Raw genomic sequence first — 22,490 nt, 5'->3', positions numbered from 1 at the left:
CTTCGAAAAAACGATAAAGGATTGGACGGATGAGTAGCTTTCGAACGTGTGGTTGCGTAGGTACCACATACGTACCTCGATTTCGCTTGTAGAGGCGGGAACCACGAGGGAAAGGGAGAGAGCTAGAGAGGGAGTGAGCTCTTGTGGGGTGGTCAGCCAACAAGAGAGAGAGAGTACGTGAGGAGTGAGAGGGAGAGAGAGGTGGCTGCCCCTTTTGAGTGAAAGAGAGAAATCTTTTCCACTCAAATGGACCCACATATAAGTGACCAATCCCAGATTTGCTTCTAATTCAATTTTCTCTCTTATTTTCTTTTCTCCCACCTCATTAATCCAAATTGAGATGCTATTGTGCTCCGAAAATCTATGAAAAATTTATGTCGTGATTAAAATCCTTAGAAGTATCTGATCACGAATTTGCAATTCAAATTTCAATCTGGCGATCGAAAACGTTTCAAATTCGAATTTTAAGCTAATGACTCATGTTTAATATTAAACATGCCATTACGGATTTTGGGACGTGATAGATAGTGCTATGTTAGGAGTGTCGTGGGTCGTACCATGCTAGTCTGGTCCATAAGAGCCGTGCCGGCCCTACATATCGTGGTTTTGGCCTAAGCACAGGCTGGCCCATCTTGCCATGCCGATCCGCCACGATTATAAATGGCCGTATCGTATTTAGTCATGCCCATAATATCGGATCACGTGCTGTCCCATTAGGCCTGGTCCATTTGGCCAGGTCTAGGAACCATTTTTTTGATGTGGTGGTATAGATGTAAAGGTATGACTCTACTCATTAGAGTTCAAATCTTGAAGCTTATAATTTAGGCACATGCGATTGTTTTAAATGTCATTATTTACAGACGTGTATCCTCGACTATGAAGACATCCTTAAGCACGGGTGTTTTTCTAACATTTCATATTTGTTGTATTGGGTGTGTGAAGTTAATGTGCCTGTGTAGTGGTATGCATGTGAGTCATCTTAGGTGTGTTGGGTTGCCCGAATCTCTACTAATCTAACTCGGTGGATGCGTATAAGGTGTGTTTGGTGTGTGTTTTGTTGTTCAAACTCCCCTAGTATGGTCCGATGGATACATATAATTTCAGAGAGAAATATATTTAGTTGTCTGTATCTATTGTTCCAGTCTAGCTTGATAGATATAAATATACGCCTTCAGCCTAGCCTAATTCAAGCTTCACTTCGCAGCCTGATCCAGTCGCTCATGTAGGTAGGCCACTTATCAGTGTCACCAAATAATCTTCATGCGAGCAACCGATTCATAATCTCATCTCTTGCATTCGCTCATGTAGTATTAGATTCAGTCAACCAAACAAAAAAAATCTTAGCTCAACCTATCCAGACAGATACAACCAACTAAACACTTTTCTTTTCAACAAATATGACTTCGATCAGCCAGACTATACAATGCAGCTCCATAAAACTCCATCCGAGAAACCAAACACAACCAAAATCTCACATAAAACATGTTTGGTTGCCCGTATTAACTGTTTTAGCTTGATCTGACAGATGCAAATATACGATCTCATCCTGGCCCATGAGTGAAGCTTGTTTCGAGCTTTACTCCGTAGCCTGACTCTTGGATACAGACTCCGCATCTACTAATACAAGCATACTCATTTGTCAGTGTCACAAAATCTTCTTACAAGTAACTAATCATAATATCAACTCTTACATTTAATCAATCGTAAACTCAACTTAATCTATTAAAATAAATACAATCAACCATTTTTTTTCAACAAAACTCTATTTATACGCAGCCCTACAAACCTCGTCCGAAAATGAAACACACACATTGTAGTTAAGGAAAAAAAAACACTCGCCGCTCATAGTGATTCCCACAACCTGCTTCGCGAGCGATTCTCATTCCCTCAACTCGAAGTCCGAACAAACCCACTGCCGCTCCGTCGTACGGACGCGCTGCGCGCCGGAAAACGCCAACGAAATGGCGGACTCGCCGGCGGCCGATGTCATCCTCCACAACGCGGTTGTCGTCACCATGGACGGCGCGCTCCGCGTCCTCCAGGGCGGCGCGGTCGCCGTCGCCGGCGACCGCATAGCCGCCGTCGGCCCCTCCGCCGAGGTCCTTGCCGCTTTCCCCGGCGCCGCGCAGACCCTCGACCTCGGCGGCCGCATCGTCCTCCCAGGTTGGTGGCCGCGCCTCCGCTTGATTAGGCTCGTTTCCCCCCGAAATTTAGTCTAATTTTTGGTAGATTTCGTCTTGCTTGCTTGGCTTGGTAGGTTTCGTGAACACGCACGTGCACACGTCGCAGCAGCTGGCGCGGGGGATCGCCGACGACGTCGACCTGATGACGTGGCTTCACGGGAGGATCTGGCCGTACGAGTCCCACATGACGGAGGAGGACTCCTACTCATCGACGCTCCTCTGCGGCATCGAGCTCATCCGCTCTGGGGTGAGCATCAGCTTTCCATGTTACCAATGCTGTATTCTCTTAGCTAGGTTATGATCAATTAGAGAACGAATCGTGTGTATGATGTTACCAGCATCTAGTTTATCAGCTATTTTGAATGTGCTAGGTGAAGGTTATTTGCAAACAGTTCAGAAAAAAAAGGATATGTTTGTTATGCAAAGGGTGCCTCACAGGCCTAAGCTCTCTAGTTCTGCACCGTAAAATGGTGATACGCTCATGCAATAATTGCAAATTCTCTTAATTTAGACTGCTAAAAGAGGTTTGTGTCAAGGTAAACAAAATGTTTCATTTTTTTCTTGAAATATTACAGTGAAGAACATCAGAGTATGGACATGGACTGCTACCTAATATCCTGGTGACATTGGAACACTCTAGCACCACCCAGCAGTTTCTTGCTCTATAGTCAGTAGGCTTATCTATTGATTGCTAGGGATTCTTTTGTCAAAACCATAATGGATGTCTAATTTTTGGTGGCAAATTGCTTGTTCAAAAGAGAGAATGGTATGTTGAGTTACCTTGGTAATTGATATGAACGTACATGTTCTTTTGTTATCATCAGATATAGAAAGTTTTGTTTTGTTTTTCTTTTGCTTCGCTTAATTACGTTAAAAAGACATACTAGTTGCTAGAAACCAAAATCTAAAGAGAAAGAAGTTGAATTTCCTTTGTACTATTCATTGTATTTCTATGCAAGGCTTCATGGGTTTCTAATCTGGTAGTATTTGCTGTTGTGATCTTCATGGGGAATGGGCTATGCTTGTCTCCTGATGGAGGTTTTCATGTGAGGTTAAGTTTGGTTGCATTTCTGTGCATTTTAGGGCTTGTTTTATGTTGTCTTTTGCTGATCCATCGACTGTTGTGCACTCATAAGGTTCATATAGAGGCAACCTGGAAAGTTGAGACTTGATGAGATTCTAGAAAAGGGGTATGGCTAAAGGCAATGCTGGGCCAAAATTTATTATATAATTTGTTTAATTTTGTCTTCTCTATCCTGTTTATTGCTTCATTTGTTGCTCTTTTAATTAATATACAACTACGGCACATGTGTTGCTCATTGTCATCGTATTTCATATCTTTTCTGAATGTGGTTGGTTTTTACACATGTACTCCGTAGGCAGAATGGCTGGTATGTTCAAAGCCTCAAATTAGCAACAACCTGCAGATTTTTTCACCGTGAATGATGCAAAATGCCTAAACCTTTCTCTCCCCCTTTGGTCATTGAATGACAGGTGACATGCTTTGCCGAAGCAGGTGGACAGTTTGTTTCAGAAATGGCACGGGCAGTGGAGTTGTTGGGCTTGCGTGCATGTTTGACAAAATCAACAATGGATTGTGGCGAGGGTTTACCTCCAAATTGGAGTTCTTGTTCCACTGACGATTGCATTCAGGTGTTCTTCTGCCATAGAGTTTACACATCCTTTGCTTCACATCATTCACTTTTATCTGAGAACTAAATAATGTTTTCAGTGTAACCACTTTCCTGAATGCAGTCACCTACTGCTTGCTCCTTTCTTTTGCTTCACCTACTCGTGCCTCTGTACCGAACTGCTAAAAACATGAACACCTTATGTTCTGTTCTCCCCTAGCTTGAATGGTTTTATTCAAGACAATATTGACCCCAGGGTTTAGGATACTGGAGCCAGCTCCATTCATTCAATTTTTTTTGAAGATTTAAGTTTGGATGTACTGCAATTGTATGCTTCTTGGTAGTAAGTTGAATTTAAAAGAAGGGCTCAAGGGGGTGAAGGGAACTGGCTGAACCTGAAACCAGGATACCAAAATCAGATACAGACTGTTCGATCCTTTTTGGGCTAAAACCTACAGTTCTCACCGGTTTATGGAACCCTGATTTATGGAGCAGATTCCTGTGTGGCATTGTCTATTGTAGTTTCATGTTCTTGGCTTCAGAACATATGAAAATTACATGCTATGGTTACCGCTAAAATTATGCAAGGGCTGGTATTTATTGGAAGCCTGGAAGATCTATTTCCGTGTAAAGTCAACAGTGTAATGTAAACAATTTCAAAACTTTGAATAAACAGAGAAGGCATGTTAAGCGTAGGCTACAACTTGTGGTGAAAATTGAAGGTATAATACAAAGTAGGAAAAGAGTAGGAAAAGATGAAAAGTGCAAACAAAATAGTTACTTTTTATAGTACCATTCTTTTTTAGTTGATTTGCCCTCTTTTCTTTCTCTTGCGCTACAGCTATTAGGGGGTTGATCTTTTTTTCCAAGTTAGTCTGTGTGTTAGGTTGTGTTCTCTATTCGTTGAATATTTTCTAGTCTTGTCTGCTTGCTCAAGTTAAAGTTCATCTAAGTAAGATATACATGTCTTTGCTCTTTTCATATTTGTCTGTTATGTGATTTGAGTGACAGCGTGCGTTTCTTTTGTACAGTCGCAGAAGGATTTATTTGAAAAGCATCATAACACAGCTGATGGGCGTATCAGGGTATGGTTTGGGTTGAGACAGATCATGAATGCAACAGACCGTTTACTGCTTGAAACAAGAGATGTTGCCCAGAAGCTAAATACCGGAATCCATATGGTATTTATATAAAGTAGTATATTTATGTATCCAAATTTATCTTTTCTAAGATAGTGTGCTACTTCATTTGGTGCATACTTACATGATAACCTGGTTCACGTATTCATGGATAGTCTGAGTAATGGCTTGAACTGTTTTCAAGTTGGGCATGTTTATGCTTTGTGCTCCCCTAAAGTGCTTGTGCTAAATTACCTATATTGAGTCCAATATAGCTTTTCTGAAGTGCTGCATATGAAAAAAAACCTTACCAGTCTTGTAATAATTTGTTGCTTAGCTATCTGCAGTAATTTCCTTACACCTTGGTCTTGCAATTTTTCTACAGCATATTGCAGAAATACCATATGAAAATCAACTTATAGTGCAGAATAAGGGAATTGATCATGGCACAGTGACATATCTAGAGAAAATTAATTTCCTGAGGAGTAATTTGCTGGCTGCCCACTCTGTTTGGCTGAATGAACCTGAGGTGAGTAAACTTTTTCACAATCAATTGTTACCTTTCACATTGTCTACCCTGTTTGTAGTCTGAAAATGTGCAGTAGTTACGAAATATCAAAAATAGGCTAAAAATGTTACTAGCTGTAACTGTGGACTGAGTTGTTGTGTAGGTAGTGGGGATGAGTTAACAGAGGGCAAGGTCAATGCCAGCCTGTCGGTGCTGTGATGGCAAGAGAAAGATGAGAACTGCAGGCTATAACAAAGGGTCTCGGCTCGGCAGGGAAGGATAAGTAGATGCAAGAGAAAGAGATACATAGATTATGCATTTGTTGCCCAAAATGGAGTACGATCACCTTATAAAAGGACTACTTAGACTAATGCATGGACTAATCTCATTGCCTGGTACAAATCAACTAATATATGCTTGACTTTTCAGCCTGTATGTGACCTTCCAATATCAGAACTCCTGAGTCCTGACAAAACTGAACTCCCCAATTCAACAAAACCAAAACTAACCTGAATGCTGCTACTGCTACTCACGAATTTCTGCTAATTTCTGCACACCGAAGAAGGTTGCTTCTGTGTACACTTAGTTAGATCATGTAGAAGTCATCATGACTCTGCTAACACAGCTGTACGAGAATGTTTCTTTTGCCACATGTAAATCTGTTGGCTTAATTTCTGCACTGATTTCGGTTATTTACCAACTTTTTTTTTCTAATAGATTGCAATACTGCAATTTTAAGTACAGCTTCTAGCAAGTTCTTTCACAAAGGTTTCATTTTTTGTGATTCTCAAATGCAGATAGGGCATTTCTCAAAGGCTGGTGTCAAGGTTTCTCACTGCCCTGCATCTGCAATGCGGATGTTGGGGTTTGCTCCAATTAGAGAAATGCTGGATTCTGGTGTTTGTGTCTCTCTTGGTACAGATGGAGCACCAAGCAATAACAGAATGAGCATTGGTCTGCCTTAAAAATATCCTCACAACAAACATTTTATGAGCATGTGTGAGCTTAAGGCCCTGTTTGTTTAAGCTTCTACAAGCTGTGGCTTCTCTAGAAGCCTGCTTCTAATACAAATACATCCAGACTTGCTTCTGTTTTCTCAGGCTTCTGTAGTAGTAAAGACTGCTTTTGCTTCTCAGAAACCACAGCCAGAAGCTAGCAAAAGTAGGCTGTTTGTTTCAGCTTCTGGCTTCTGAAAAGCAGAAGCTACAAGAAGCTGAAACAAACAGGGCCTAAATCATGATACAACATCAAAGTTCTTATTTAGAGAATATAGATCAGAGAGTCTAGTTGACTATCCACTTGACTATCCATTAGACTGTTTCAACCAAATAATTATCTAATGTTCGCTATTTAGAACAATAATGTTGTGGTGTAGGTATTCAACATCTTTTCAAAATCGTCACTAGAATTTTCAAATACCTTTTCCATTTGATTTATGCGTAGAAGCAGTAATTGTAAAGATAATGGATTATTAGGTTGCTATGTAGTGTAGAGATTAAAGTAGACCTCAGTTGTGCAGTTATATGAAGCAACACTAAAACAAAAGACAAAGGTAAATACTACTTTTGTGGAAAAGCGTAGAATAATAATTAATCTAAGAAAAAGTTGAATGAAAATTAGAGTAAATAGCACTAGTATTATTTCCTCTCTTTTCTTTGCCCTGTTTATACTTAGTCTAGGTATTAGTTTTTTTGCTACTTGAGGCCTCCATTTAGTTACAAATTCTCCTCTGTTTTCTTTAAACTCATTGAAACAGTGTTTGCACAATTTTTACATGAAATTGAACTTTGTACTATCCACCTTGTCTTTATTAGTATGTTATATATCTGTATCTCCACTGAATGTTCACCTTTGTTATTCAATACATATAAAACGATGTAGCCCCCACAATGATTTACATGACTACCCTGTGCTATACAGTGGATGAGATGTACCTAGCATCCCTAATTAACAAAGGCCGAGAGGCATACATCAGTGGTACAACGAATCCAACTGCTCTTCCTGCTGAGACTGTACTGAAGATGGCTACTATTAATGGTGCAAAAGCAGTTCTGTGGGATAATGAAATAGGTTCACTGGAGGTTGGAAAAAAGGTGATGCTCCTAGTTGTTATTCCGTTTGTGTATGGCGCCCAATAACATAGGTCCACACGTTTTGGAAGTGGATAAATCTCCATTTTCGTCATCCTGAAACTACACTATCAATATTTTTGTTTACGTTGTGACATTTTTATTATGTTGTTTCCTGGCTTCCTACTGTATTTCTTTGTCTCAAGTCAAGAGTGGCTTGACCAGCTTATTTTGTGTAGCAAACTGAAATGGATTTCGATTCTTGTTTGTGTAGGCGGACTTGGTTGTTGTGAATCCATTTAAATGGTCCATGGTCCCTTTACATGACAGGTGTGCACTACTATGCTTTAGTTATCTATTTGTTAAGTTTTTGAATTACTACAGTGTTCATAATGGGTTTCATTCTGGGCTTTTTTGTTAATCGATGTTTTCACTCTTGTATTAGAAGTGTATAATAGCTTTTTTCTAATATCTTTGTCAATTGTGTACTCTAAACCTTTTATGGTCGTAACTAGCAAATCTTATTGTTACTTGATGTATCTAGACTTTTTTTTCCCTGAAACTATCTGGCCTATAATATTGCGAGTTGTGACATACTGCTGGGCTTTTGTTGTATCATTGACTATTGGCATAACACTTCTCCTAATATGCAGCGTTGCCAACATTGTTTATTGCATGAGGACAGAGAATATTGAATCTGTTATGTGCAATGGTCGGTGGATTATGAAGGATCATAAGATTGTGAATCTGAATGAGGTAATTTACTACTTGTTTATTGTACTTCAAACATTGAAATAACCAGAAAGTACCTAGATTACTATTTGTCACTCCAAACATGATGGCACCATTGTAAATCGTTTCGTTTCTAATTTATACCTAAGTTGGTAACTTCTGAAGACAGTTGTGACACAGTGAAAGCTGAAAAGACAAATGAATACATAGGCACTAGATTCTTAATATACTATATATGCATGGGAAAGAACTTCCTTGATATGATATGTGAAAGAAGGAAGGAATTAGAATGGATGATTCTTTCCATTGATGCTCTAGGCATATATATATAATGTACAGGATGTACAGATTTTGGTTGGTAATTACACCTAATTACAGCAGAAATAATCTAGCTAATAAATGGCACAATTAATGGCAGAATCAATCTGCCATAAACAGCCATGATAGCCATATCATCATGATGGCAGAATTATCCTGCCATCTCACGCCATAATAGTCATATCAGGAGAATATATTCCAACAACCCCCGCAGTGTCAACCGGGAGTGGAGTGGACATTGAGATTGGACCGAAAGTTGAAGATTGCTGCAGTCCCTTGGTGAAGATATCCGCACACTGTAGGGAGGTTGGAATGTGAAGAACACGAATGTAGCCGAGAGCAACGCGTTCACGAACGAAGTACAAATCTATCTCCACATGTTTGGTGCGTTGGTGTTGCACTGGACTTGTGGAGAGATACACGGCGCTGATGTTGTCGCAATAGACAATGGTGGCCTTCTTGAGAGGTCGACGGAGTTCGACGAGAAGTTGTCGTAGCCAGCATGCCTCAGTAACAGCATTGGCCACTCTGCGGTACTCAGCTTCTGCGCTAGAGCTGTTTGGTGGACCATGAGATGAGGCTGTCTCCAAGGAAGACACAGAAGCCAGAGGTGGAGCGACGTGTGCCTTGGCAGCTAGCCCAATAATCCACCTTCTATTTTCCTTTTTCCCTTAGAAAAATAGTCAACGTCGGAGTAGATGATAAGGTCACTAGTTGAGCCACGGGATAGTTGAAGTCCAAGGGTGTGTTTGGATCATGACCCTAACAGGCCAAGCCAACCGTGAATTTGGCCTCCGTTTGGTTGGGGGCCAAATTTTGGTCATACCCAAAATTTTTTTGGCCGGCCCAGCTACGGACAACGAGGAACACGGGTAGGGCTCTGGGCGAGCAAAACGGTCGCCCAACATTTGTCTTGGCCACTGGCTGAGGTGGTAGCTGCCCACTGGCTGAGGTGGTAGCTGCCCACTGGCTGCACGTATTTCAAAAGCTTTGGATTAACAAATTTTAAATCACAATATCTCCTAAACCATGCATCCGACTTTTAATGCGTTTGCACCGTCGCATTCCTTGTAATTAAATCTACAAATCAAGACCCATGTTGACTATATTCTGACGCTAAAATAAATTAGTTATGTGTCCCACATGTCATACTCATAACTTTTAGAAATTTTGGCATGGTTGCAATCCAAACCTTAATTTTGTCACTGCCCTAACTTTGGTTTGGTCACGAACCAAACAACATTTTTTTTACAAAATTTTGGCATTGCTTCAATTTGTCCATGGCCAAAATTTGGCTTGGCCTGTGGGGGCCAGGAACCAAACACGTCCCAAATCCCAATGTGCCTTTGATGTACCTCAAGATTCTTTTGATGAGGGAGAAATGTTGTTCCCGAGGATAATACATATGGAGGCATACCTGTTGCACCACATGAGTTATGTCGGGGTGAGTGATGGTGAGGTATTGTAAGGCACCAGCGAGGCTTCGATAAAGTGTGGGATCAGACACGGGATTGCCGGTTGTAGATGACAACTTGGAGTGTTCCTTAATGGGGGTGGCGTATGGATTGCACTGAGTCATCTTGGCACGCTCCAGGATCTTGGCAGCGTACTTCTCTTGAAAGAGGAAGATGCTATTGGGTGAGCGAAGAGCTGTGATGCAGAGGAAGTAGTGTAGGGCACCCAAGTCAGTCATTAAGAATTCTTGCTGAAGAGATGCAATCACTCGGAGTCATTGTTGTAGATGAAGAGGGACGTGTTGCACTTGGAGCTTTGGAAGCCAATGGTGTGGATGAAGGCTTGGAAGCGACTATACCAAGCGCGTGGCGCCTGTTTGAGCCCGTAGAGTGACTTGTTGAGGCAGCACACATGGTCCGGGTGCATGGAGTCAATGAAGCCAGACGACTGCTGACAGTACACGATCTTAGCGGGGGTGTCAGGCAAGAAGGCACTCTTGATGTCTCGTTGCTGGATGGGCCAATTGCTACAAAGACGAGGGATAGTACTGTTCGAATGGTGGATGGCTTGGCGACAGGGCTAAATATCTCGTCGTAATCGAGGCTAGGTTGCTGTGAGAAGCCTTGTAGAACCCACCACGCCTTGTAATGAGCCATGGAGCCGTTGGAGTTAGTGTTGTGCGACGAGAGCCTCTTCTAGAGAGGAGACTCAAGCTTGGAGAAGAAACAAAGAGGAGGGAGAACCAAAAACATGTTGATCATCCAAAAGATTCGTCCCCTGGATTGATGGCTATGGGTCTGTATTTATAGTGCCGTTTATGGTATAAATATGCAAGCATGCCCTTACAGAGATAGCGATACAACCTATCACTATACCACAGGGGCCTAGTACCGGTCGAATCGCACAGCATGGGCCTAGGTAGGATGCATTTACCCATAATCAGAAGATATTATCTACTATGTCAATACAATGGTGCAATTGGCCCTAAGGACGTGGCACTCAGCCGGTCGTTTATTGCGGCGCCGCACTGTCCAAGGTGTCAGTTCGGCTTCCACTTGCGCTGGGATGTTAGAGTGGCCACCACTTGCACCAGCATTAATTGCTGGTCACTTCGTGTTAGGCCAGTTGCCCTTGGTGTTGTTTTGCTGATATGGCTTCTGGAGGCTAGCTTCTTCCCCTGTCTTGAGAGCCAATGGTCGGAGGGGTTCACAACCTCTGAAAGCATTAGCTTCTGCAGGGAGTACGGAGCCCAAGAGCTCCGGAGAAGCTCTTGACGGCATCCCCTTAGTATTATCCGTGGGCTGGGATATTTCCACCAATAGTACCCCTTCATCTGTTGGCCCCGAGGTGTGGAGGGGTGAGCAGATGTAGAAGGAACTATCTTTAGCCTAGCCTCATAATCAGTATATTCTGATATAGCTTCTAGTCGTAGAAGAGCTTCTCGGTGATGATCGTAAGCGATGGTGACGAAGCCAGATGAAGATGGCGTAACCTGGAGGAAACTGTGTGGTTCGGAGTCCAATGACGAGAGTTGGAGACGCGGTAGACGTTGGAGCCGAAGGCCGTCGAGGCTCGAACAGAGGCGATGCGCTCTGGAGCCCTTGCTGAGACCGGAGGCGTAGAGGCATTGGAGCCGAAGGTCGTTGAGGTTTGAGCAGAGTCAATACGCTCCGTAGCACATGCTGAGGCTGGAGCCATATAGGCGTTGGAGCCAAAGGCCGTCGAGGTTTGGACGGAGATAATGCGCTCCGAAGCCCATGCTGAGGTCGGAGGTGTAGAGGCGTTGGAGCTGAAGGTCGTCGAGTTCGAGCAGAGGCCATGCGCTCCGGAGCCCGTGTTGAGGCCGGAGGTGTAGAGTCGTTGGAGCCGAAGACCGTCGAGGTTCGAGCGGAGACCATGTACTCCGGAGCCCGTGCTGAGGCCGGAGGCGTAAAGGCGTTGGAGCTAAAGGCCGATTGAAGCCCTGTGGCGGTCAGAGCAAGCTCTTCAGCTTCTCTGATAGCGAGCCTTTTCGCCATTTGAACTGTCATAATGGGGATCGCATGTAGAGACAAGATATTCTCCCTATTTCTTGAAGCGCTTAATGACGCATGGTAACGTCATTGCGTTTGACTTGGGTAATGCGCCGGTTCTTATGGGGTCTTGTGCCGATTGCCCTTGCATGTGACGAAAGGGATTCAACTAATAAATGCGAATAGGATGTGTATGAAAAAACTAAGGGTTGCTGTGTGCGCGCGGAACTGACCGGGATGTGGCCACAACCCTTTAGGATAATAATTGGGAAGGCCGCGGGACGGTACCCGTGGCGGTTCTGTTTCCTTCCCTAGACGTACGCAAATAATTGGTCTGGCTATAAAAGCCGGGGTCGACCCAATTGATCCTTTATTGCCGTGGAAGAGACCGATTCTTCTTCAGCTTGATCATGGTGTCGTCCTTCTCATCGTTGGAGATGTCGATGATTTTGACAGGCTTGATTGGGGCGGGGTCTCCTCTGGCGCTGACGCTAGTTCCGGGCCGTGGTGCCTCCGGGGCGAGCGGTCCCGCGAGCATATTTGCAAGGTTAGAGTCGGCCACCATCGTGCTTCCATCCTTGCAGGGAGAGCCGGCCCCCGCCACTCCGTCTTGATCTTCAGCCCGATTGGTCGCTCCAGTCGAGATTACCGATATCTCTGACGATGAGGAGGTTGACTGGGAATTTTTAGAGAAGGAGATCGACAAGGAAGAGAAGGTGAAAGCGAAAGCGAAGGAGGCAGCCTAGGCGGAGAAGGCCAAGGAGGAGGGAGAGAAGGCCATGGAGGAGTCCTCTTCGTCCTTGTCATCGTCGTCTGACAGCGTGAGGGCTGGCTACTACATCGGCCTCCGCAACGGTAGGCCGTAGGTGAAGCGCATATGCCTCTTCATCCGCCACTGTTAAGGCTTGTAGTTTTCTTCCCCATCTTTGGTCAATGCTTTTGGTCCCGAGTAGTCCAGATACTAGGTACTCTGGAAGGCATGTAAGCATCTTTTTGGATGTGAAAATTATTAATATAACTAAGTCCTTGGGTCCGCTAAGTGTTTCTTCTTTCTTTTCTTGATCGAAGTGTATGGCGATCCTCCAGGCATACGGCCAGACATGTTTTTTTTTTTTTTTTTTTTGGTGTATCTAAGCTTCAGTGCCTTACCTTCCCGGCGCCCTTGCACGCAATGGTTGTTAGCAGTTAGAGAGTGCGATTGTAGGTTTCTTTTTTTTTTGCACTTTAGGGGCGACTAGAGCGACGAAGTCTTACACAGATTTAAGCCTCAACACAACCAAGGTAGGTGTCATCGACGTGCGGAGGGTTTGGACCCTAACGCTTTTGGCAGGGGATAGTGACCTAGTCGTTCCTGGCAGAGGAGGTGTAGCCAATAGTGGGGCCATGAGACGAGCTCTTTGTCGGAGGCGAGGTAGTTCCGAAGCCTAGTGGCGGTGGATAGAGGTGAAGTCGACGATTAAGGCTGAGGGAGGCCATTTATGACCCTGTCAACCCTGGCTGTCACTAAGCTCCAGCATGACACGAACATTTTTCTATCCGATGCCGGCATAGACTCCTCTCCAAATTTGTTTCAGATTTCCGACTCAAAGCAATCTATTCGGAGCTCAGTGGCAGTTGGAGGAGGTGAAGCCGATAGCTAGGCCGAGGGAGGTTGTCCGCGACCCCCTTGTACCTTAGCTGTGGCGAGGCTCCGGAGGCAAGGCCCTTTGAAGTTCAGCGGTAGTTGCCGGAGGTGAAACCGATGGCTAGGCCGAGGGAGATAGTCCAAGATCCTCTCAGCCCTTAGCCATAGCGAGGCTTCAGAGGTAGGGTCATCTGGCGCCCTGCGGCGGTTGCCGGAGGTGAAACCGATGGCCAGGCTGAGGGAGCCAGTCCGCAACACCCTCGGCCCACCCCTAGCTGTGGCGAGGCTCCGGAGGCAGGGCCATCCGATGCCTTGCGGCAGTTGCCGGAGGTGAAACCGATAGCTAGGCCGAGAGAGGCAGTCCGCGATCCTCTTGGCCCTTAGCCGTGGTGAGGCTCCGGAGGTAGGGCCATCTAGCCCCCTGCGGCAGTTGCCGGAGGTGAAACCAATAGCTAGACCGAGGGGGACAGTCCGCGACCTCTTGGTACTCGGCCAACGCCTTTGAGCTGCCAGAGGGTTCCGTGCCTTTATGACATCGATGCTATGCCTTCAACTTTGTCGGAGGGTTTTCTGTACCTCTACGTCATCAGGGCTTTCGCCTACGACATGCTGAAGGGTTTTCAGTACCTCTACGACATCGGAGCTTTCGCTTACGACCTGTCGGAGGGTTTCTTTGTACCTCTACGACATCGGGGCTTACGCTTACGATCTATTAGAGGGTTTTCAGTACCTCTATGACATCAAAGCTTTCGCCTACGACCTGTCAGAGGGTTTCTTTATACCTCTACGACATTGGGGCTTACACTTACGCCTATGATCTATTAGAGGGTTTTGAGTACCTCTACGACATCGGAGCTTTCACCTACGACCTGCTAGAGGGTTTCTTTATACCTCTACGACATCAGGGCTTACGCTTATGACCTGTCGGAGGGTTTTTAGTATCTCTACGGCATCAGGGCTTTCGCCTACGACCTGTCGGAGGGTTTCTTTGTACCTCTACGACATCGGGGCTTACACCTACGACCTGTCGAATGGTTTTTAGTACCTCTACGGCATCGGAGCTTTCGCCTACGATCTAACAAAGGGTTTCTTTGTACCTCTACGATATCAGGGCTTACGCCTACGACCTGTCGGGAGGTTTTTAGTACCTCTACGGCATCGAGGCTTTCGCCTACGACTTGCGGGAGGTTTTCTTTGTACCTCTACGACATCGAATTTATGTCTACGGCCTGCTGAAGGGTTTTTAGTACCTCTACAGCATCGGGACTTTCACCTACGACCTGGCGGAGGGTTTCTTTGTACCTCTACGATATCAGGGCTTATGCCTACGACCTGTCGAAGGGTTTTTAGAACCTCTATGACATCGGGGCTTTCGCCTACGACCTGCCGGAGGGTTTCTTTGTACTAAAATGACATCTGGGCTTACACTTACGACCTGTCGGAGGGTTTTCAAGGTTTTTAAGGTATCGCCGCTACTGAGTCCATACCATCAATGGGGGAGGTTTTTAAGGTGTCCCCGCCACCGAGGCTAAGCCATCGGTGGGGGAGGTTTTTAAGATGCCTCTATGTCTCATTTTAGCGAATGTATAACTTAAGTTTTGACTGTAGATATAACTTAGGTTTTATTATTTATTGTTTAAATAGAGATATAACTTAAGTCTTACAGTATCCTGTTGCTACCTAGCAGCTATCTGGAGACTTTCAATAAGATAAGCTAGCTACTTTTAGAGTACGTTGACTTTGTTGTATAAATACTAACTAGCTAGGTAAGCTATTGCTAGGTGGCTATAAGCGGGCGTACCTTTGCCAAAATGAGGCCTCCATAGTAAGGTCGAAGGGCAGGAAGAACTCTGCAGCCTGAAGGCGGTGGAAGGGTCGACTTCTCTGGCCGAGGCTGTCTGCTGAAGGGTTTGGGTTGTGTGTGCATTCGGAGGACTCAGAGCCCTATTGCCGGAGCCCTGCACCTCTTTGCCACGGCCAATCCCACCAGTATCGAACCCGACGGGAATGCACGTCGTGGGCCCTAACCGCTCCGGAGGCTCATGCGGGCCCCCCTACGTTGGAGGCTTGCCAAACTCTGTTTATAGCTAGGGCCTTTTTGCGACTTAGTCCTCATAATGGGCCGAGGGGGGCTTGGTAAGGCCTGATCGCCCACCTGGCGGTCCGCTGTAGGTTTGCGACCCTTGGGTTACTTGTCGCTGACTTTTTTCCCTTGCCGGGTGTCCCGTTTGTCTCTTGAGGTAATCCTCTCGGAGAGCTATGAGGGTTCGGCAACCGTCTGTATTGTTACCATGTCCAGGTCCGTGCAGGATGCATTAGTACCCTTCCGGTGGTTTTGGAGCTTGTGGTCGGTGCCAAGGATGTCAGCGGGATTTATGCCCTTCGGGGCCAGTGGTGTCCCCGGAGTCTGCTTCCCCGCGGGGAGGCCGTCGGGGCTGCCGGGCGACCAGGCTCTCAGAGGACACTGGCTCGGCAAAGGTGCCCTGAGCGTCATCACAGGAGGCATCTAGGGCCCGGGCCCACGTATGAGTGCGGCGATAGTCTTTTCTAGAGAGGAGACTCAAGCTTGAAGAAGAAGCAGAGAGAAGGGAGAACCAAAAACGTGTTGATCGTCCAAAAGATTCGTCCTCTGGCCTGATGGCCATGGGTCTGTATTTATAGTGTCGTTTAGGGTGTAAATGTGCAAGCATGCCTTTACAGAGGTAGCGATACAACTTATCACTATATCATAGGGGTCTAGGACCGATCGAATCGCACAGCATGAGCCTAGGTAGGATGCATTTACCCTAATCAGAAAATATTATCTACTATGGCAATACAATGGTCCAATTGGCCCTAAGGGCGTGGCACTCAGCCGGTCGCTTATTGCGGCACCGCACTGTCCAATGTGTCAGTCTGGCTCCCACTTGCGCTGGGATGTCAGGGTGGCTACCACTTGCTCTAGCATTAACTGTCGGTTACTTCATGTTAGGCCAATTGTCTTTGGTATTCTCCTTTTGCTGGATGGGGTGCGACGGGTGCCTGCAGTAGATCGACGTATCGCCTTGCGCTTGATTGCGAAAGTCAGCCTCTAGGGAGAGAGCACGCGAGGCCTTGTTTTCATGGAACAGGCCTTCGATGTTGGTCCAAATGGTGCAAGTAGAGGTGCTGGGAGTGAGGACGATGGAGATGATCTCTTCCGAGATCGAAGCGTAGAGGAACGAGCGCACCCCATAATCGGTGGCTTGCCACACAGGGTCGGTACCTTTGGGTGCTGTGTGACATTGATGTGCTTGGAGGCACCGAACTTGCAAAGAAAGCATGTGAACAGCTCACGCCATCGGCTGAAATTTGGAGGGTGCATCTTGAGGGAGAAATGGATGTGTGAGCGCACGTTGATTGTGGATAATGCGGAAGCTAGGTTGACAAAGGTAGTGGCGGCTTCTCTGTTGTCACCCATGGCAGGAGGGAGGGGTGGAAGGATTGGTTTAGGCAGATACCATGAAAGAAGGAAGGAATTGGAATGGATGATTCTTTCCATTGATGCTCTAGGCATATATATATAATGTACAGGATGTACAGATTTTGGTAGGTAATTACATCTAATTACAGCGGAAATAATCTAGCTAATAAATGGCACAATTAATGGCAGAATCAATCTGCCATAAACAGCCATGATAGCCATATCAGCATGATGGCAGAATTATCCTGCCATCTCACGCCATAATGGTCATATCAGGAGGATATATTTCAAACAATATGTGGTTCTGCCTAAATTCTCTTTTTCACTAGTGACAGTTCTTTGGAGTAGCACTGCCACAAACTAGCTTAATTAAGCAATGCTGGAACTTGGAAAATCATGTGCTGCAATAAACTCCGCAGATTTTTAAAGATCTGGATTTTGAAATAGTAGCCATTTTTCATCAGCTAAATATTTATGTATGATGTTTTCTTGACCGCAAACCATGTCTGTAATCAGTAGAGAACATAGATAACTAAGGATACCACTGATGGTGTCTCATGTCTGTTTTATTTCTCTGGTCCAGGAGGAGGTAATTTCTTCTGCTGTAGAAAGAGCGAAAGACCTCCTTGCGCGAGCTGGCATTAACCTCCCCAAAAGGATGAACTACGTGTAGTATCCATCTTGCCATTTCTTCATGCATTGCGGCAATGATGCTTGAGATGTTACAGAGCATGCTTGCCCGGCAGCATTTGTGCTAATCTTCCACTTCATTTGGTTGATTTAGATGCGGGTGTTGAATGGTATGTTTACGGGATCCTCACCATGACTTCGTTTTCTGACTATCATATTGGAAACAATGTGCAGTAGAATGTCTGGCTTCTGGAATAAAAGCATCATGGAAGTGTCTCAAATTGTATCAATAATTGAATAATCGAATTTGTATGAGGCATGATTTTCATGGAGATGCTGAAAGTTGATATTAGTTCGACAGGCCATCTGGTGCCTTCTCTCCTGATACATTTCTAAGCTATGCCCTTTTTGTCGTAATCCATGCATCCAGTTTGAGTCCAGAAAATGTTCGTGTTTACAATCACTTCCAATGTTTTGTTATGCAAGTAATCATGTTCATGTTTTGATCCAATCATCGATTTAATGTATGTCAAGCTTACATTGATACTTTCGTATGGCTGGGTGTTCCAAAATGAGTCTCATGATCATAGTTTGCCTGGCTACATACACACCAGAGCCATGCACATACTATTCGATTCTGGCATACCGAAATTCAGCGATCCCAAGCGGAACTCATTCAAAAAAAGCAGCAACAAAGGATCTAATAGTGCCATTAACATCTCACCATCTCACAAAAATTCACTGCATTACAAGTTTCCAGGTTTTGTTGTAAAGAAAGAATGGACTTTACATGCGTGCAATGATCAATGGATGCTCAGGCCCACAAGACCTTGGGTCTCTTTCAATGGCGGTGGAATGATCAGCACCCTCTTCTTCTTGGGCAACGCCGACGATGTGATCGCTGCCTCCTCCTGCGGCAGCGCCAACGCCAGCGCGCCGACCTTGGCAAACCACGGGAGTTTGAGTGCGGCGGCCGCCGTGAGCTGCTTGTCAGGGTTGCACGCAAGAAGGCCGTTGAAGACCTCGAATCCCTCCTTGGACAGAATCTCCTCGGGAAACAGCTCGCGCAGACGGTTGCGCTTCTGCGCCTGCAGGGTCTGCACCTCAGCGGCGAGTGGCATGGACGTGAACCCCGGCCACGTCTTTTTGTCCGGCACGCCGAGCACGTCGAAGATCGCGCAGAGCTGTTCCACCTCGTCGTTGCCCTCGAACAGTGGCCTCCCTTTGATGAGCTCCGCTATGACGCAGCCCAGCGACCAGGTGTCGACGAGCGCGTCGTAGTCGGTCTTCCTCAGCAGCACCTCGGTGGCTATGTACGGCAGCGTGCCGGCCTGCGTGTACGGCGGCGCGAGGCGCATGGATATGGCCAGCCCAAAGTCGCAGATCTTGACGATCCGGTGGTCGTCTCCGACCGTCCGATGAGGATGTTGGCGGGGCTTGATGTCGCAGTGGACGACGTGGCGCTCGCGCATCTTCTGGGCGCCCGTCAGTAGCTGCCACACCACGGTGCGAACGGTGGCCTCCGGCAGCGGCAGTCCGCGGCGACGCTCGCGCAGGTAGTCGTGTAGGCTGGGCCCGACGTACTCCATGACGAGGCAGAGGTCCGTGGTAACCGACGAGGAAAGACTGGCCCTTGCACGCCTCGAGGAAGCGCGCCTCTCGCAAGAGCTCCCCGTTGCCGCCGTCGCTGGAGTGGAGGCGCTTGATGTCGACGGTCTCGCCGGTGGCGCGGTGACGCGCCCTTACGACGACGCCTAAGCCGCCGGCGCCGAGGCGGCAGGTCTCCTCGTAGTCCTCGGTGCTGGCGATGGGGACGCGCTGCCTCTTGCGGGTCCCTCCTGCGGCGGCAGCTTGCGCCATCGCAAGTGTTGAAGGGAGAGACGCCGGACTAGTTGCTTGCTGGAGAGAGAGACGGGAGCGGCGGAGGGAAGTGGATGATGAGGGGAGAACGCCTGGCCAGTGGCAAAGACGGGAGCATATAGGAATCTAACAGAGGGAGACTTGGAGTCGGAGTCGGAGGTTCGATGTCAACGAGGATTCAGCGCTGGACCTCTCCGGATTGTTTCCACTCTTGGCAGTCCGAGGTGTTCGGCCGTTGTCCCACATGTTCCAGCAAGCAATTGGGAGTGACGTCCGCGTCATACGTTGTTCCAGTTCCAACCATGTCTCCGCATCTCGAATCCGCTTATCAACTCGAATTTAAACAGCTTTTTACTTGAAATAATGTAACCTAGAGAGTACAGAAGCATAGGGAGCATATCCGAACGCCTCCTTAAGTCATGGTGGAGGGTGGAGGCAGCGAGGGGAGGAACGGCACAGACTGACAGACTATAGAGGAAGACTCCCTCAAATCTGATTCGGAAATCGTGCCCATGGATTCTAGAATCCAACATCGACATATATAGATTGAAGCAACATAATTTTATAGAACTCTTTATAAAAAGATCTTTATGAGACTCTGATCTATATTATTTTTCTTCTAATTCAGAGGTTGACGCGTGCAGAAGAGAGAAGTAGAAGAACACATGCCATGGTAGGGGAGCGAGTCTTTCTAAGGATCCAATCATATAAAATTTTCTTTTAGATTCAAAGGCTTGCACCTTCTAAGGATCCAATCATATAAAATTTTCTTTTAGATTCAAAGGCTTGCACCTCCCCGGACACGTGTGTACTTGTAGCCAAGCTTCCGCTGGCTAGAAACAATAACACTAGGTAGGTAAGCACGCTGGGCTGCACTCTTATATATCAACACAGATAGAATTATAGTTGTGCTTATACAATCAGGTGAGGTATAATGTGCTTGAATCTTCAGTTAATCGTTGAACACTGGGCTTCTTTTCTGAGTCTTCGTTGGAGGCTTTTTTGACGGGTATGCGAGACCGGGAGCTCGAGTCTCTGATCGGCTCTCTCCACCTTTGGAGGTTTGCCATCAAGGCTACAAGCCTGTTTGCATAGTTAATCGTTTAATAATGTGAGATGGTGTTTTATAGAATATATCATGCTCAGATGAGAAATACATGTTTATGTTCATTTCGTAGCCATTCATACGTCATGCGAATGTATGCAGCCCTATACACATAAATTATGTTATGGAATCTAGTAACCAACACAAAGAAAAATAAATCCAATTGGAACTTCTATTCGGTGAACATGTGACACAACCACACGCAAAAAACAGCAGCCAGGTTCCTGTGCAGAATGCAGTGCAGATAAACAACGTAACATTAAACACCATGCATACATGTTTGGTGCACATACAGGAAAGCGGTGGTATTTGCATTTGTTTAATCCAAGTCAAGGTATCAAACCAATACCCACCCAATGGGTTGATGTGTTGGATATGCAGTTGATAAACAGTACCATTACATTTATTGAAAGATAGCTCAGCATGAAAACGCAAAAGCCGAAGCAATCAGGTCATTGCTTTGCTCATTCTTCCATTGATTGCTATCTCACAAGAAATGCGGTTAAATACTCCCTCCATTTATTTTTTAAGGCGTGTTATGATTTGAAAAAGTCTTTAATAATATAATTTGGACTTTAAATTTTCTTACAATATATTATCAATTGTTACAAAAACCAATATCTTACTAAAAGATACATGAATTATGAATATATTGATACATCTTTTATACAATAAACATGCATATAAATTGACTAATTATTGATCAAATTTTACAAAGTTTTGACTTTATCGAATCCTAATACATCATATACTTTGAAATGGAGAGAGTACATAACTAGGTTTTTAAGAAAAAAATGGCATAACATCTGATGATGAATGAGTGGAAAAGTGATGAAGAACTGGAGGCCGTGACATGATCAAGTTATTCATGCCAATAACCTGGCCCTAACCTGCTGCATGCATAGCGTAAAATTTTGATGCAGCAACACAATGCACCTGTCTAAAACTAAACAACCTCTAGTGCTGTTTGTAAGCACCTAACCAGCAAGCGCTAGGGATATCAAGCCACAGCTTAATTTCTTGACATTCAGCAAGGGGCTGAAGTAATTTAGGAGGACCAGATAACTTAGATAATGTCTGCAAGATAAAATATATATAAGAAAACATAAATTTAACGGAAATGCTTGGTAAACTTGGGTAGATGTCATGGAAACACCGACGATAATATATAGTAATTAATTGAATCAATCGGAAAATGTACATTTTGAGGTACTAATGTCTGCAATTTAGTTGCAGAGCCCCTATGATGTAATTTTTACATGATTCTTATTATTGTCAGGCTATCAGCTATAGATGGGATATTGGCACATCAGTCTAGAAAGTTAACCATGAAATCTTGTAAATAACTGCATATGTTAAGTTAGTTAAGTGGGCTGTCAGGTAGTATTAAAAGGCAAGGCATCTACAGTTGAACAAATGGTACCTACCCAGTGATCATAACAAAAATAAAGATAAAAAAATCATGATCTTTAGTGAAAGAATATATAAAGACACGCAGGCTGCAAGGAGTTCATACATAAAAAATTAGACACTATAAAAAACATAGGAAAAATAAAGTCAGCATAATATAAGAAACATATGTAAAGAAGAAAATTAGATGACAGGTACAAATTGTAAATTGATGATGACCACACCTTTTTATCTAAGAGCATATTTGATAGGAATCATCGAGCAATCCACTATACAGTTCTAGCTGTAGTCACACAAATCCTATCTGAATATCGGATTAACATTTGGAAATTTGGAATCCGATGAACCATTAAAGAATCAAAGAGACGCATCTGAAAATGGGACAACCGGACG

The 22,490-nt window shown here is 45.1% G+C and overlaps 1 protein-coding gene and 1 pseudogene across 1 annotated transcript; one reads left to right on the top strand and one right to left on the bottom strand.

The window, feature by feature from the left end:
• Window positions 1–1,793: 1,793 nt before the first annotated feature.
• LOC133906233 (uncharacterized) lies at window positions 1,794–18,054 on the top strand. The gene is made up of 10 exons (XM_062348071.1): window positions 1,794–2,163; window positions 2,258–2,430; window positions 3,678–3,836; window positions 4,846–4,995; window positions 5,318–5,461; window positions 6,238–6,394; window positions 7,361–7,533; window positions 7,784–7,839; window positions 8,163–8,265; window positions 17,676–18,054. The coding sequence occupies exons 1-10, from the start codon at window positions 1,962–1,964 to the stop codon at window positions 17,763–17,765; spliced, it is 1,407 nt and encodes a 468-aa protein (XP_062204055.1). The 5' UTR covers window positions 1,794–1,961; the 3' UTR covers window positions 17,766–18,054.
• A 471-nt stretch (window positions 18,055–18,525) lies between these two features.
• LOC133906005 (putative cyclin-dependent kinase F-2) lies at window positions 18,526–19,667 on the bottom strand (annotated as a pseudogene).
• Window positions 19,668–22,490: the final 2,823 nt, after the last annotated feature.

The sequence above is a fragment of the Phragmites australis genome, chromosome 23, assembly GCF_958298935.1.
Source record: "Phragmites australis chromosome 23, lpPhrAust1.1, whole genome shotgun sequence".
NCBI classification, from domain to species: Eukaryota; Viridiplantae; Streptophyta; class Magnoliopsida; order Poales; family Poaceae; genus Phragmites; species Phragmites australis.
This window is presented reverse-complemented; position numbering and strand designations above follow the sequence as displayed.

Bases quoted from the DNA above. Each gene is read 5' to 3' on its own strand.
- LOC133906233 (XM_062348071.1), top strand. From the start codon at position 1,962: ATGGCGGACTCGCCGGCGGCCGATGTCATCCTCCACAACGCGGTTGTC. The intron at 5,462-6,237 runs GTGAGTAAACTT...TCTCAAATGCAG, and splicing joins TTTGGCTGAATGAACCTGAG to ATAGGGCATTTCTCAAAGGC. The intron at 7,534-7,783 runs GTGATGCTCCTA...TTGTTTGTGTAG, and splicing joins CACTGGAGGTTGGAAAAAAG to GCGGACTTGGTTGTTGTGAA.